We start from the raw sequence: 17564 nt of genomic DNA, 5'->3' as shown, positions 1-17564 counted from the left end.
ACTGAGGAACAGAAGACAGAAAACTCACAGTACCTAACGGTAGCGGAGCATACATGTCAACACAATGATGTTTGATTTAGTCAGCAATCAGATTGGATTGGACAACGTAGACATAGTGGAAAGTTAACCAAGTAACTTAGCTAGCTTTACTTGTATTAGCAGGTATTAGTGCACCAGCAAAAGGCTATTTGGAAATTACGTCAACCAATGTGAAGTTAGGGATGAGCAGAAGCACAGTATGCTGCATTTTAGCTTAAATAGCAGGTGAACTGTACATAGAACTACAATTATACTAAATATTTGAATAAGCTACTGAATTGAATAAATGTCTAACGACCAAACTTGAACTGTTTCGACAGAACTTTAAACCTAAAAAAGAAATAGAAAAGTGAAAGTGGATTTATCTTTTTTTACTATAAATATATTAGGTAACTACACAAGTGAAAACAGTTTAATTAATTCAACATAATCTAAAAACTAAAATACAGTTTTGTAGAATAATGGTTCATAACTATTTATGGTTTTCTTAAGTTTACTCACAGGAATTGCAAAACTATTAGCATGCCCTACCCTCTACTGGTTTATCCAGCGCACAACATGTAATTAGCCTGGCCCCAGGGACCTGAATGCTCCGTCTCAAAAAATAATCTAAGAGACCAAATAACCCAGCAGTTCAATTACTTGCTCAGTAATCAAACTTCATACAAATTGAAGAAAAACATAGGTGCCAGACACGGCTGTGACTAAGTAAAGAAAATATCTTATTTACACCTATTAGAAGCAAAGCCTTTTTCCTCCTCCTCCTTCATTATCACATCTCACTACTCCATTATGTCCTTATATCGCTCTCCTCTTCCACCTCTTTCTGTTTGTAGCTTTTTGTGTGCTTCCTCCATCCGTTCTTGTCTGTCCTTTGTGTCCTTGCATCGAGGCCAGAAAATTAAAGTCTATCATTTTTCACCGTACACTGTTTTCACTGTTAAATGGCTCACACTTTTGTGTTTTTCCACCTTTCTTTCCCTTTGGCTTTATCCAAATCATTTTCTTTATCATTTCCACTTCTCACTTTCATTCTCCCCAGCCCACCTCTTTGTTCATTGAGCGGACCTTAAAAAAATGAAGATTAATTATTGTCATGTCTTGATTACATCAGCACTTGAAACCTGTGTTAATGTTTGTCTTTCTTTTCACTTAATTTTTCCTTTTTGGTCTTTGTCGCTCACCTTTCATTGTTGCACACTTTTGTAGTGTAGACAACCAAGGACCGTGGATTAATCAGAACTTATGTCCAATCATAGTTCTCCTGATTTGGATATATCAAGAGCTACTTGACTCTGTACTTCAGTTTGCTCGTTTCTACGTACATTCGAAAGCAACTTGGTGTCACTTAATGCTTGTTCATTTCCTGCTCTGCTTAAACAGTGGCACAATTAAATGTAAAAGTGAAATGATCCAGAGCATAAATAAAAGTTAATTAATGCTATTTTCGGTTCATTCCTGTTTTTGTCGCTGCTTTTCTGGGTCTGGGTCTGGCGGGGGCAGCAGGAAAGGTAAAGATAGCCCAGGAGTTCCTCATTCATGTTCTGCACCTCTTCCTGGTGGAGACCCAGGCATTGCCAGGCCAGGTAGAATACTCCCTCCAGTGGGTTCTTGGTCTCCCCCAATGTCTCCTCCCAGTGATACGTGTCCAGAATAAATCCACAGAGTGTGACAGGTTTGAGTCTCGGGCAGGCACCAAAGAGGGCAACACACACAAACATGAGGGCAGTAAGAGGTTTTATTTGTGTTGATTACGCTTCTGGTAGCGAACGATCCAGGCATCCGCTACCCGCTCTTCTCTCCTCTCCAGCTACTCCTGCTCTTATATGGAAAACAAAACACACACACAATTGATCCCAGCTGAGGCTGATTTACACATCACTACACCGTTCCCTGAACCACACCCCCACTCCACCCACTCCGCAGCTGAGCCTAGCCACACCCCGCTGCCACAGAGAGGTATCCATGGGCTTTCTGACCAGATTGTAAAGTCATCTCAGCCGTGGTTCCCGTGGTACTTTGGCCCCTGCATGTGTTCAGCATTTCTACCCAGAGCTTTGGATGGAGGATTAGGGATCGTGCTTTGCACATTGTAGATGTACTGGGAACATTATAACTTTACCTCCAAATTCACAAGATACTTGAAATCCTTCATTCTGACCAGAAAAATGAAGTTGCATTGTGTGTGTTGTAATCCCAGCTTCCCTATGCTTTGTTTAAATAGCTTGTGTGCCTTTTAGTGCATGTAAGTGTGCTTCAGTTCATTGGGTTTGGGTTGTATTTTAGTTTTGCTGCTGCAAAGTTTTACATTTTTGCAGCGGAAATGACATTTATTTTTACAACCAACACTTGCAATGATGAACGCACTTGCAAATGACATGGTAGTACAAAATGTAAATCATACTTTGACGTGCCATCGGGGCAGGCTGTCAGATCCTGTTGCATTACAATTAAGGTTTTTTTAAAAGGGAATCGGGTGCTCAGAAAACCAACACAAAATTCCTTTTAGTAGCTTTAAACTGCATCTCTCAGGGCGACTGTGGATCAGTGGTTAGCAGGTTCGTCTATCAATCAGGGGGTTGGCGGTTCAATGAAAAGTAATGTATGTAATCTCTGTCTACTGCAGCACGTTCAATTATTTAGCTCACATTGACTTAACCTTGGAGGTGATTTCCCATGCCAGAACTTCCTGTCATAATATGAATATCACATATTAGTTTCTCTACTTGTATTTGTTTCTTAGTTATATAAAAGCTTTAATCCACACTATGTTTTCTTCATTATATACAGTAGGCAATTCAATACACTATTCATCTTTTACAATTTCAGCTCTTTCAGCTTTGTATTATCTCCTCTCTTTTCTCCTCCCTTAATTGTTTAACCAATACCTCGCAATTAAAAATCAAAGGGCTGTTTTAGCTCAACCTCTGGCGTAATCAAGAGCTCACCTTGCTGTGTCAGGGTAAAAAAACATCAGACTTTTCGATCACACAAGTGTAAATAACTCAATTGCAGCATGTTTTTCTTAGGGATTTTCATTATGTTTTTCAGAGTTTCTGTGCTCAAGGCATGGGTGGTTATCATGAATAGTGGATCTTGTGCACTGTAGCTCAGTGGCGCTTCAAATTCATATAGTTTATTTTTAGAGAGTGACAAAAAAATCCCCCTCTGCACTCTTTTTCTTCAATGAGGAAGATAGCTGACCTCAGAATAACACAACGTAGAAAGTCTTGGAGGGACCCAAACTCAGGCCAGCAGGAATCCCTATGGCTTCAGGGCTGTGGGTCTTAACCACAACATCAACACTGAACACAATCATGTTTTACACGTGTGTATTTTACTATGTTTCATGTGTGATGCTGCCTTTTTGTTTGATTCAAAAGTCAACGGTCTTGCTGTGTTTCAGAATCATTTCTTTTGTTTTTTTCAGGTTGTCAGGATTCATGCTGCCCTCCCCCATCGTCAGCAGTGGATCTATATTGGCCTTGTGGTTTACCACAGACTTTGCTGTCAGTGCTCAGGGCTTCAAAGCTGTATACGAAGGTAAGGCAATGTGTGGATGTACATTGTGATGTGTCAGTGCTGGCCCTGATGCAAAGGCGCTTTTTGAGTTAGTAGTGATGTCTTGCAAGGTGGTTTTACGAAAGTTTGTATATAACAGTGAGTTTAAAGAAATACATTAATGGCCGAGTGTAAGGTTTAGCGGCATCTAGTCAGCCTGCCCTCCATCCTGGACTTGTGCACCTCCAGAGTCAGGAAGCGGGCTGGAAAGATCGCTGCAGACCCTTCACACCCTGGACACAAGCTGTTCCAACTCCTCCCCTCTAGTAGGCGCTACAGAGCACTGTACGCCACAACCACCAGACACAGGAACAGCTTCTTTCCACTGGCCGTGACTCTGAACACTTAATCAGACACATCCATCTGCACTCCTTGCACTATCACCACTTTCTGTACTACATCCCCAATTCATTGTCACTGTTGTTGTTTTTATATTGTACATACATGTTGCTACTCTGTTGTCTTTAATGTATTTTTATATGTATCCTGTTATTTGTAATTTAAATAGGTATGTACGCACACATGTGCACACATACATGGCCAATAAAGCTGATTCTTATTCTGATTCTGATTCTGATCTAGTTGGTTGCAGGTTCACCAACTAAATACCCCTCAGCTCACCCCTATCATTCCATGCAAGTTGGAGAACTACAGTGGCCTTCAGTTAGGGAGAGTTATCTCACAGATTTTAGTTGCAACTAGAAGCTACTCTTATCAATAATCTGCTTTTCTACATGACTAAATAATTGCTTTTAAAATTATATATATCATACAAAAAACAAATACATTCACAACAGGATTAGGATATATATTTAAGATGTAGTGAACTATTGTTTCTAGAGCAGCTATACAGTTATGATTACAACATAAGTCATTAATATCCCACTGAAAACAAGTGTAAATTGTTAATGAGTGAAGTTTATAAAGAATGAAAGAACCAGACATCCATCAATATCCGTCATTCCTCCTCCTGTCTTCTCTCTGCCTGGCTGCTTTGTCTCGGCCAGCAGTTTACAAAAAAAAGAGCTTTTGGCCAATGGTCCATGCTGTGCTTGTGTAAACATAGTGGGGGTGGCCAATTGAATTAGGTTTCATTTTTGTTCACATCTTCACATATATATTGATAAAGTAATTATACACTGATGAAAACATAGTTATGCATATTGTATTCCATTGCTGCCAATTCACAACAAGTGCTGTATTTAGAAATATCACATATTGTTTTTGACTAAGTATCCAGGTGACAGGATGGTTGCAGTTGCTTGATGACATGTTTGGAGCTGATGACAATGTTTCACACCTGGGGTGCAGTTTCTGTTGATCAGTTGGTATGTAATCCAGGTTATCATAGTTTGTTAATCCGATAACTTTTTAAATCATCATTGTTCATCTTCATATGAATCTGATTTGTTAGGGATCAAACATTAGAAATAAGTTCGTTTTTTTTTTTTTTACTCTTACTGTGATAATTTATAGTACAGAGATTCTAGGGGGCAAACACTTCTTTTGATCAAAACAGCATGGCTGACCCCTGATATATGAGAATAACTGTTTGATCATTTGGGACTACTTTAATGTATATATGTATTTAAGTGTATTGTATTTTATTTCTACATCGAGATCAGTGCATGTTGCGTGGACTTCCTGGCTGTATGTTGTCTTCCGTGCTTGTTATGCACGAAGTATAAGATCGCTCCATGTCTGCCTGCCTGTTGGGAAGCGACACAAATTCGAAGCCTGACCTTTTGGAGATGCACACACACACGCACACGCACACACACACTCTCACACACAAAGTATGTTCCATTACCCTTGCATAACGGATCATCTATGAATCATGAACTCTAAATATCAAAGACAAACTCAAGAGACCAGCGATACACTCTTACTCCCTGTGTGTATCTGTGTCAATGTGTGTGAGTGTGTTTTATCGTTAGCAATTTATGTATACTGCATATTGTCTGTTGAGTTTGTGCGTGTGTGTATAGTTCTGGAGGTGTGTCATTTGTGTGTCTTAATGTTTAAAACAAACCTGACAGCCATTAAATCTTCTTCTAGGAAGTGCCAGGAAGTACTTTGTCTTTATTTTTTTCTTACTATTGTTCCGTTTCACATCTGTGGGGACCCTTGAGTGTGTTTTTTGCCTCAGGAATCACTGTGATTGTGTGTGCGTTTATGTGAATGAGGCTTGTAAATGTATGTGTTTGTGCAGCTGACAGGTCTTCCTGCTAATGTCTTTTTTTGCGTGTGTTGCTTCGTCTTGTATTGATGTCCTAGACTTCAAACATTGATTCCTGTGTGTGTGTGTGTGTGTGTGTTTGTGTGTGTGTGTGTGTGTGTAATGAGAATGTGTGTGTGTATTGTGAATGTGTGTGTGTGTCTAAAGAAAATGGCATTCATTCATCAAAACAAGGCATGTCAACTATCTTATCTTTATATCTGTAGGCATCTCTGGATCTTTTTGAAAACCAAGACAAATATATGAGAAATTAACATTCGTAAGAAAAATGGGAAAAAACTTCATAGATGAATATAAATGCATGTACATTAAATATTCGATTCAATATGATATGTAAGAAGTTGGTAGTCTCTCTGCATGGTAACAGAAAAGACAATAAACACTGTGGGTTTGTTATATGTATATATACAAATAAGTATATATGAAAAGGAAAATCATGAGGCAAGCTAATGTAGTTGCATTGTTCAAATTCACAAATAAGAAACAAACAATTATCACACGCCATATATCTTGCACATGTAATGCAATTTACCAACATAGTCATTGTGCATTAAAAAAGATAATTGCATGTGTAATATAATACGTTAAGAGATCAAATATTTATCAGTTGTGCATCTCAAATTGCCAAACAGTTTCAGAGAGGTTTTTAGGGAGTGCTTCTTGCAACTTCAACCACACTTTAAAGATAACACTCAGATATTCCTGTTAACTACGACCACTAATACCTTTCCAGTCATTACTTTTTTACTTTTTGACTTTGACAAAAATACTTCCCAGCTTTCTGCTCGAGTTGTTCAGACCACTGAAAGACACAGAAAATGTCATTTTAAACAAAGTGAGAAGCGCCTCTGTGAACATTCAGCTCTAATGTGGAAAACGTGTTAGTCTGCAGAGTTATATGGGCAAAAGTTTTTCATGCTACCCAGAAAAACCGTGGGGCCACCTAGGATGTGAGGATCCTGAGTTGAATGTTTGATGTGATTATAATTGTATCAGTATTCATGTTCACTGGGGGGGGAAAGTTTTGCTGTGCATATTGACCTTTATGCTCTTTAATTTGTTCTTTGACCTCTATCTCTGTTAAGCTATGTAAAGCAGGAGACATTTAACATATTTTGCATTTATGGTTCATGTGAATACTGTTAAGAAAATGATCATAAAAATATGTGGGTATTGGGGACAGGGTCAGGAACTTGAATTCAAAACTATTTGAGATCCAAAGTCTCATCACAACGTGCATTTATATCCCCCTCCCAACTCCCTTGCAGATTTGACAAGATGACAGTGAACACATCATGGTCCAATGTTCACGAGGGCTCAGTCCACAGGTCCAGTGCACTTTGAAGTTACATTCAAGGAAATCTGTTCATAGTTTTGTTCTCCCTGTGCTACAGTAAATCACATGGCTTTTATTAATGTTTTGGATGAGGAATTATCCTTAAAGAAACAACTGATTTTGCTTTAGAGTCTAAAACTGTACCCACATCCCAGAACCTCTCCCTAGCTTACTGTTGATGTTTTGCTGTGACACTCATCTTTAATGGCTGTGTCTTTCTGTTTTGACTGTTGTCCCTGATGTCGTTATGGCTTCATGCTGCCATGAAATGTCCCTGTGGAATTAAAAAGAAGAAAAAGGAACAAACAGAAGAAATCACGTACTGACTATGCTAGCTGATTTGGTCAAATACCAATTATCATTATTATTCATTCAGAATTACACAATCCCAACATATTCTTTAATTCTTCTCTCTGTTTCTCCTCCACCCTTTTTCTTCTTCCTCCATGTCATTCCCACACACACCTTTTATCTGCCTCTGTTCATTTAACCATATCCACACTCACAAAGAATCTATTCGGCCCTGTCTTTTTATATTGTCCTTCACAACCTGTCTCCCCTGTCTGTCTGTAAGCCCCTCTCTGTTAACATAACCAGTTAACAGATCTTTTCTCTGTTCAATCCTTTTATTAAAGGAAACCAAATTGGACTATAAGTCTGAACACATAGCTAACTGATAAGATTCGCCCGAGAGAGGAATGGATGAGAGAAAGAAAGAGAGAGGGAGGTTGGGTCAAATGAAGCTATAAGTGGTGGAAAGTGAGGCCTTACTGATAAAAAAGCAAGTTTGCAAACCAGCTCTGCAAGATGAGATAATCATCAATTAATTTCCCCTGGAGAGGGAGGGAGGGAGGGAGGGAGGGAGAGAGAGAGGGAGAGAGGGAGGGAGAGAGGGAGGGAGAGAGAGAGATCCTTGATGGAGGATTTTTTTGTGTCATGTAATTCGCTCATCTCTCGAAAGCATCAGCTCTGCCTGTTTCTCCTTCAAATATTTATATTTGTTGCATTTGTGCTCAGGGATCATTTGGTGAGGGTAAAGTCTGACAGCAGCTTCATAAGGATTTGTTGTTTTCTGTTGGAAACAAGATTAAGCCCTCGGACCCGCTCTCCACAATGATTTTTGATGTAAAGGATTCTTCGGTTTACAGTCCTTCTGGAGATAGGGGGTTTAGGTGTGTTTAGCACTCATGGTGCCAAATGCTAAAAGTTATAAATATTTAGAGCTTTAGTGAAAGATTGCCTGGCCTCAAATGAGTTTATAATTGTCGCTAAGCAACTAGAAGCACTACCAGCACTTCCTTGGAGCATTTGTTAAGTGCTGCTACTTAGAAACCCGGTGGAAATAAGGCCTTACTTTCTTGTTCACAATAGTGAAAAACTGTATGAAACAGTAAATTGAAATAATTAAGCTCCATTTAGAAATAAATGGGTCAAAATTATTTCAGATGTTTTCCATGTTAATCAATTAAGTTGGGATACTTGTATCAGACAACGGTGGTTCTTTTTACTGACATTATATAGAATATACATTTTTAGTAGGTTCAAGGTCACCCATGGCAAAATTATTGTTTTTCATGCACTGATTTAAAGTCACAAAAAGATAGCATTAGATAATGCCTCATTTATATATTTAAACAACTTCATAAAACTTTAAAAACAAAATCTCTCAATGGTAGTGATCAACTGAGGAAGTTTCATGGTGATATCTATTCGTTATTTTTGTTTTATCCTGTTTGCCTTTAGTGTATGTATGAAAGTAATTTCACAATACAGTACATATCTTTAGAGGCATTTTTCTCAAAACAAATAATAATAATAATACATACAAAAATAAATCCCAAAACAACAACTGAAGGCTAGGCTTGCAAAGGGGCGGAAAGTTTACGGTAAATTTCCGGAAAGTTTCCGGAAAGATTCCACGGGAATTTTGTCCCGGGAATTTTGAAAAAAAAAAGTTTTTTTGCAAAAGCATATAACAGGAAACTTAAATGTAGTTGAGAACAAGACTATGCCTACCTCAGCTGGACCCTGAATGCAGCTGGTTAGGAACATTGTCTGCCAGAAACATAAACGTTTTTGAACGTCTTTGTCATCAGTGTTGCGTCTGAACGTTTCAGCCCTATGCCTGGCAAGTGTGAGAGCGCCGAGTTGCGTAGAGGCCAACAGCGGTATTGCAGACAGATAGAGATTTCAGTTATAGCTCGCAACATATTGAAAAAAATTACTGAACTAGTTCATTTTTTGGAGCTATGAACTTAGTTCAACATTTTGAATTATGAACTATGAACTGAACTAGTTCACGTAGAAAGTGAACTTTCCCAACACTGTTTGTCATTACCTAGCATATTGATTACTTGGTAAACTGAAGCCATGTTCATTTTAATACCAAGTTTATTTGTATACAGTAGACTAACTTTTTACAGCAGTGAGGAGGACGTTGATGAGGTCCAGGAAGAAATCATTTAGACCTGAAAGGATTCAGGGAAAAACACACACAAAAAAATTGGGTTGGGTGGTGGTGATCATAGGGAATACACCTTTTTTATTCAACGCTCATGTTTTTGTTGTTCGATGAAAGAATAAAGTTCTACTCTACAAAAAGTCAAAAATGTCATGCTTCACATACACCACCCTCCTTTAGCTCTTCATCAATTTCCTACATTACTTTTTCAGTCCAGTGTAAAGCCTTTCCTGCCTTTACCGGCCATGTGGCGCTGAATAGAGCTAGAGAGCTTCTCTATATCGGAAAAGTGTTCCTCTATCGTCACTCCCTTCCGGGTCCTCTTATCATGGAGATACCACTTTATTCTGCCCAGACTGTACCCTCTTGGGCAATCACTGCCCTCAGAGGATCCACATTCAGAATCAGAGTCCTCCCCCATACTAGACTCAGACTCCCCATCCCCTTTGCCCGAAGCTGCTTTCTTCGCCTGTGAGCTTTCCTCGTCCTCCCTGCTCTTCCTCTTCAGATGGTGAACCTGAAGCTCCTCCTCACCGACCTCACTGTTTGTCAACACAACAACCGCTTCCTGCCCACAATTTTCTTTCCCTCCAGCACCCACCCACCTGCCCTGCTGAGCCCCACCCACCTCTCCATGACCTCCCTCGTCGACCTGATCTACCTGCTGGACCCCACCCGTCCCTCCCTGTCCTCCCTGCCCCTCCTGAACCCCCTCGTCACCCTGCTGGGCCCCATCCAGCCCCTCCTGAACCCCCTCTTCTAGTGAAGCAGCCATGCGTCCCTCTCAGCTGACCTCTTGCTTGGGCAGTCCCTGGCCTGATGCCCCTCCCGTCCACACCACACCTGAAACATTTCCCGTTTCCAGAGGTCACAAAAAACACACAATCAAAGTCCTCGACTCTGGTCTTGATCACGAGGTTGAGCTCCTCACCCGTTATTCCATGGGGCGCTGCCTCCTGTGCGACACCACGTGTTTTAGCAGGGGAGACCTGCACCCCGAGGAGACCTTCCTCACCTGCGACACCACCTTCCCGTGTCTCACCAGCTCTCTGAGCAAAACCTCGTCCCTAATAAATGGAGGCACATTGTCCACCGTGACTCTGACCGCCGGTGTTACCAGGCAGAACCCGCACCACCTTGTCCTTCACCACAATGTCTTTCGCCTCCACTATGCTCACCTTCTCCACGCTGTCGAGAAAAATCACGACCGCGATGTTCATGCGGGCAGCGGACTTCACGCTGCCGTGACCCACCAAGCACGCGAAACACGGCATGTAGCACGCCATGTAGCACGCCGCTAGCACGCTGCTAGTGCCGGTCGGCTGCACCAACACGCACACAGAAAACCCCCTCGTGCACACAGTAACACCACACAACACCCCGTGACACCACAACATACACTCTGTCGACCACTTTCACCAAGAAAAACAGAAAAAAAACACAATTTAGCTTACTCACAAAGCAACACTCTCAGCTCCCAACCTCAGAGAGAGAGAGAGAGAGAGATTATTGACTCTTCCAGCACCACCTTTAACTTTAAGACTAAGTCGAAACATCATCTTCAAAGTCTCAACCTCTCCCCAGACACACACATGCACTCTGAGAAAAATAGGCCGAGTGTACGTTTTTCAATCCCTAGGCTAGTTGCAGAGTTTCCTCTCCTGTTGAGGGACTTCTTTGAAAAACAGGACTTGGAAAGCCATAAAAGGGACTTTGCACATTAAACAGAGGCACACACACATACAGACTTGAGCACACACACATGCGAACACATGCATACACGGCTGTTGGAGATTACAAAAGGATCACTCTGGAAAAGCATTAGAGGGAGAATAAAGATAAGAAGATGTGAATACAAGAGGGAAGAAAGAGAGAGCCAGGCATATGTGTATGTGCATGTTCTAGTGCATGTTATACAGGTCACAGTTATTTTTGTTTTGTCTCATGTCTTGTTGTTATGGTAATACTCAACCATGTCACCACCATGTATAGGTTATTATGGGGCATCACTTTTCATATGTAATATGTGAGTACCCATGCCTGAATGTGTGTGAATCTGTAAAATTGCAGGAAGTTCATCCCCTCTGGTGTTGGCATTTCCACCGTCTCTCTCTCTCTCTCTCTCTCTCTCTCTCTCTCTCCCTCTCTGCTGCGTAGACTGGTGTAGAATCCTTTAGGAACACTTCTAGGAGCTACCAAATCTTGCTGACTTGATGCAAAGCTTTGCACAGACTGTGGCCAGAGCCCCTTGTAGCACCAACATTGGATGAGATGCAAAAAGATCGCACCCTCCTACTCAGGGATGTTGGGTCCTTAGACATGATGTTACGCATAAGAACGTTTTTTTCCAATGCCTCTAGCCAAATAGCCAAAAACAAATGGCCAATTGCAGAACATTTCTGTAGATGGAGTTGTGATATAATATGAATACAGTATGTACTTTGGGATTTTGATTTTCAAATATAAGGTTTCAGGTAGTTATGATAATAAAGGCATGGTGAATCACTTCATTTGTTATTGTACTGTAGATGCACGTCAATTCAGCCCCTACTTAAATAATGGTAGTCGTCATAATTGTATTTATTTATTATCATACATTTGCTAACTCATTGAGACAAGTAATTTAGTTTCGATAGTTATTTGGTCAGCTGGTTGGTTGGATGAATCTATCATATTTTGTCATCGTCCAAGACGCATCAGAAGTTAGACGTGGTGCGCATCCATCTGACATCTGAAAGCTCAAAGAGAAACTGGTGGCTTGATCAATCATTATAGATATCAATAATAAGATAGAAGTGCTTTATCTTGATGACAGACAAGCTTGAACAAAAAATGCATCGATAAGTTTCTCTTTCAGTTAAGTTCCCTTTCAAAAATATTCTAAATATAGCGCACCCTGATATTTATTTATTCGATGGGTCTTTCTTTTCGATGGCTTTTGTCCCCGTCCACAGCAGTATAAGGCTTTGCTTCTGTGCCTGTATTCCTGTCTGTTTCTCCGAACTGGGGCCAAGTCGACCTCTATCCACTGTAGGACACACTGCCTATGGATATTTACCTAGTACATTAAATCTCAAACTCAAGTTATTTCTGCATGCTCCGCCTCACATTACACGTTGCATTTCTGAATCAATTTCATCACTTTTCACCACATGCTGTACCCCAAACTGCAGGAGCTTCAGTTCTAAAGGTTCAGAGATCATCGGCCAATGCATTCAAGCTGTTGTATATCCTTTAAGTCAAATGTATTTTTAATATCTAAAAATACTTTTACAATCTGCTCAAAAGCACAAGTGGATAAAAATAGTTATGACTTGAATAAGAAATATCTTCTACTCAGTGTTTCCTAAACTTCACCCATCACACTTTTAAACCTGCCTGGATAGTTTAATCACCAGTAACTGTTTGCTACATTTCTGTTTCTGCTGCTGTAGGAAAATGCCTGTTTTATGTTTAGCATTTATAGATTCACAATAATAACTGTTTTCATTAGGTCAGATAATTATTGAGCTTGTAGATGTGGCTCCATCAACACAGACTCAATTAATTTTAGTGAAAGTTGGAGGGTAAACAAGACTCATTCAAAAGGCAAATAAATTAATTTGGATTTCCTTTTGATTAGCTTGTTGAATAAATGGGTTGCATGTGTACTGATGAAATGGGTTATATATATATATATACATATAGAATATTAGCTGTTTGAAGTGAATGAATGGGCTGGATAATATGAAGAAAATTGCTTTGATATATATAATAGGATGTCTTTAAGTAGAGCACATTTGCACACGTACATGGAGATGAAAACACATAATTTCAGGTGTTTAGTGTGTGCAGGTTTTTATAACCATACAATATCCCTTCAAATAAGTAAAAATTATGCTGCTATCAACTGAGACAAATGATACATAAAACACATAAAAGCTTATTTTCTACCTTTTTGAAAAGTGTCTCAGTAGGATATCAATGATTACGACTGACATTTACTGCATTTCTATGTTACCAGTGCAGAGCTCTCGCCATCGACCTGTTATCCCCTGCTCCTATCAGTATCTGTGTGCCCTTCATTGAGAATAATAGGTTGGCAGGTTTAGTCAAAGCCAATGGATTCAACAGGGAAGCTTCTTGGAGCAAACACAGCAAATCATTAAAGGAAGGAAGGACTACTGGTGGATTTGTCAACTTGGTCAGGTGCTGCTACATGTGTGTGTGTGTGCGTGTGTGTGTGTGTGCTGGTGAGAGCGAGAGAGCGACAGTGAGAGAGTGAAAAAGGAAAGGTAGAAGCAGTCCGTTACGCCATTAACCCATATTGACTGGAACACCATAGGAAGCTCTTCACTGTGGGAGTGTGTTATATAACACTGTTGTTACTGACGCCAGCAGTAGTCGGCTACATCGATCGAAGTAGCAATGTCAACTATCCCACTGTGTGCGCGTGTGTGTGTGTGGATCAATGCTGGGGTAGCAGAGGTGTGTTCAAGGGTGATACCACTGTCATCAGAGCATGTTGCCGGAGACAAGACACACGCATCTGTGCTCACACTCTCACCTGGAACATGTTCAGCACATCCACAATGTGGTTTTGTTGGCTACTGGGCAGCTCTTCTTGATATCGGAGCACATTTAGATTTGAGTTCAGCGTGCAGAAGAGTTTCCGCCACCTCAGATTTATCTGAGGCCTCAAACAGCTATTCAGACTTGGATCTTATATGCAGCACATAATCCACTCCCGACTTTTACTTTTTAATTGCACACACAAGACTTCATAAAATCCACATAATAAAAGAAAGAAATGTGATAGGAGAAGCCAGGGGCTTACACAACATACCTTTCTCAACTTAAGGAGAAAACAAACAATAACAAAAAAGTAAAAAATAAATAAAACTAAATTAAACATGTAGCCACACATTAATGTTCTTTTTCATCCAGCATCCAACCAGAGAATAGGTCTGCATGAGACAAATCATTTTTCTCCTTGTAATTATTAGTATTAGTACATTCTGATTTAACAAGAAGGCCTTGATCTTCACATGTTGCAAAGTAATCCAGTTTCCTTGCTGGCAGAGTTGGAACACATGCAACAGCCTCATACTTTAGCTTAAAAGGATCACAGCTTGTGCAAAAAAAATATGGTTTTAACTCAAGTTACAATGCAATTCAGTACAAATGCACTTTTAAAAACCTAATGGGAATTGGGGTTCAGAGAATGGACATTTTGAAAGGATTTCTGTGGCATTTTCATATCTGTCTGCACACATTTTATCCTCTGTGTTTCTCTCTCTGATGATAAGCATAGCTTAACAAATCTGTGTGAAAATCTTTGAGTGCTCGCTTACAGTCATTTAAGCTATGCCTTTTCTGACTCAGTCATGCTTTCAGTTTCTCTCTGGCCTTCACTGTCTCAGTTGCCAACTCTGGCTCTTGTCTCACACCTTAAATCTTTAACACCTCAGTGCTATCCAAGGAAAAGAGTCAGATTAGTATCATCACATTCTGGTTGTGTCTTCTTGTTACTGATATTTTAATAGTAATAGCCGTTTTACTGTCCATTGAAATGGAGAAATCTTTGTAATGTTAAACAAACAATCAAATAAGAACATCGAAAAGGTGTACCCACAAGCATAACACGACTTCCAGACTTCAGACTGCTACAATTCAAGACAATATATAGTATATATAAACTTTATTATTAATCTTCAACAAAAGCTTTTAAACATTTAACCTTTCCAAGAGTTATTTTTCTTGTCAATGTATCTGAAATGTTTTGATAATTAAAGGCCTGTGAGTCCAGTAAAAAACAACTATTAGAATTGCAATTCTTTTCTTTTTATTGTTGTTATAGCAGAATACTGCAGTGCTGGCAGTGGCATTCACTCTGTTTTGTTCTCTCTGTGTTTTTCTTGGCATGTTTTAAATAGTGGAGGGAGCAGGGGAGAAGGAACTACACTTCCAATTTAACATACTTGCTCCATTACTTGCTCCATTTCAGATTCTTTACACAGATTACATGTCATTATGAGTATTTGTTTAGATTCTGTGTCAGAGAAAAACATTATTTTGCATGTGCATTGCCAACTATTTTATATGCACTCAGTTTATTAGCTGCACCTAAGTATATGTAATGCAATCTAATACATTAAATGTGCCGTCCTGAATTAAATCCATTCTTCATGAGGTTACAATGTTCAGTTTTTGTTTAGATATTTTGACAGCCGTTAACTGTATGGTCTTTTAATAGTAGTTTCAGTGTGGTTGAATTGTATTGTGCTACACATCCTCAAACCTAAAGAACAGTTATTTGTTATTTGCCAATGACTCCCAAAACAGTTCCTCATAGAGGTTAGACGAGAACCAGGCAGAAACTTCTAGTTCCGAAAAGTGAAGCAAATGCGGCAATGTATTTAAGTGGCATTCCCTCTACTGGCCATAAGGGGCCGAAGTCAGATTGTATGGAAATCTATGAGAATATCACCCTACTTCTCACTTGATTTATTCCCTCAGTAAACATTGTAAACATTAGTATTTTCTCAATAACTATTTTCAAGTCTTCTTCTTCATAAATACAGCATGATGTTTATTTTGTAAATTCTGAACTCATTTCGAATAAAAGAAATTATTAACCAGAGTGTGCTTTAGGGCGTAGCTACCTTGTGATTGACAGGTCACTACCTTTACCAGAGCTGTATATGGCGTCTCTATGTCACAAATATGGTCACTTCCGTTTAGTGGTTGTAAAATCCAAAATGGCGTTGGCCAAAATCTGGAACTCGAGCAGTTCCAGATAAACGGCAGTTTACAAACCAATAGGTGATGGCACAACGACTCCGTCCACTTGTGGTTACCGGTGGCCGCCCGCATCCGCTTCAAAACATTGGTACTTGCGTACCGTGCCGCGAACAGATCGCGTCCCGTCTACATCCAGGACATGGTCTAACCTTACACCCCAGCTCGTTCACTCTGCTCGGCATCAACCAATCGACTCGTGACTCCGTCACTGCGAGCTAAACAATAACATCAGGACAGCAGGAAGTCTCTACATCTTCTGAAACTAAAACACATCTTTTCCGACTACACTTTGAATAAAAAACGATTAGCATTTCAGTGGCACTTGAATGGCACTTACTTATGGTATTTTAGTAGTTTTGGCTCTCTTGAAGAAATGTTACTTTTTTGATTCTTATTGTTCTGAGTTTGTACTCATGGTTGAATGCACTTATTGTAAGTCGCTTTGGATAAAAGTGTCAGCTAAATGACATGTAATGTAATGTTATATACAATCTATGAGGAGAAACCACATGTGCAACATTTCACTAAGCTCTATGGCTGTGTTCTCTTTAGTGCAGTTCCTTTTTTTTAACCTCAATTCCAGCTTGAAAGAGCAACTGATGATGAACTGGTGATCATTTTCAGTCTGTGATAACTGCACTGTTTACAAAGTCACGCCGGCCTTATAGGGAACTGCAATAGTGTGAGCACTAAAAGGACATTTCAAAAAGGTCTTTTTCCTGAATGCAGAATTAAATTCTGGGTGGAGAAGAAGTTCAGAGAGGTTTCTGGATCTTGTATTTCAAAGTCTGCATATTTTATTTAGATTAAATACAGCTCTTACCTAAAGCAGAACTTGACACACAGGCAAGGTTCTTCAGTCCATTGCTAGCTAGTTTACAGCTTACGATTGTGCAGTTGGGACATCAGCTCTATGGGGTGAACAAATATAAATGTCCCATCTTTGCTTCCGGTCTGAACACACTCTCAGGAACTTGCCTTTGTGACCTCATGCTACTGGACATTGACCAAAATGCACAACAACATCATCAGATAAATAAGAACATCTTTTGTAATACACAAATACCATGAATACAAAACAGATGAAGCATAACATTAAATGCAGGAGATACATACGAGTGCACATAATATTGGGTGTATATATA

At 39.8% G+C, this 17564-nt stretch overlaps 1 protein-coding gene across 1 annotated transcript in view; it reads left to right on the top strand.

Moving 5' to 3' along the window:
• Positions 1 to 17564, top strand: part of LOC117751630 (CUB and sushi domain-containing protein 1-like) — a 258734-nt gene that overhangs the window by 36037 nt on the left and 205133 nt on the right. Inside the window, 1 exon segment of the mRNA XM_034563565.1 lies at positions 3470 to 3582. Within this exon segment, the coding sequence (XP_034419456.1) occupies positions 3470 to 3582 (113 nt within the window).

The sequence above is a fragment of the Cyclopterus lumpus genome, chromosome 3, assembly GCF_009769545.1.
Source record: "Cyclopterus lumpus isolate fCycLum1 chromosome 3, fCycLum1.pri, whole genome shotgun sequence".
In the NCBI taxonomy this organism is placed as follows: domain Eukaryota; kingdom Metazoa; phylum Chordata; class Actinopteri; order Perciformes; family Cyclopteridae; genus Cyclopterus; species Cyclopterus lumpus.
This window is presented reverse-complemented; position numbering and strand designations above follow the sequence as displayed.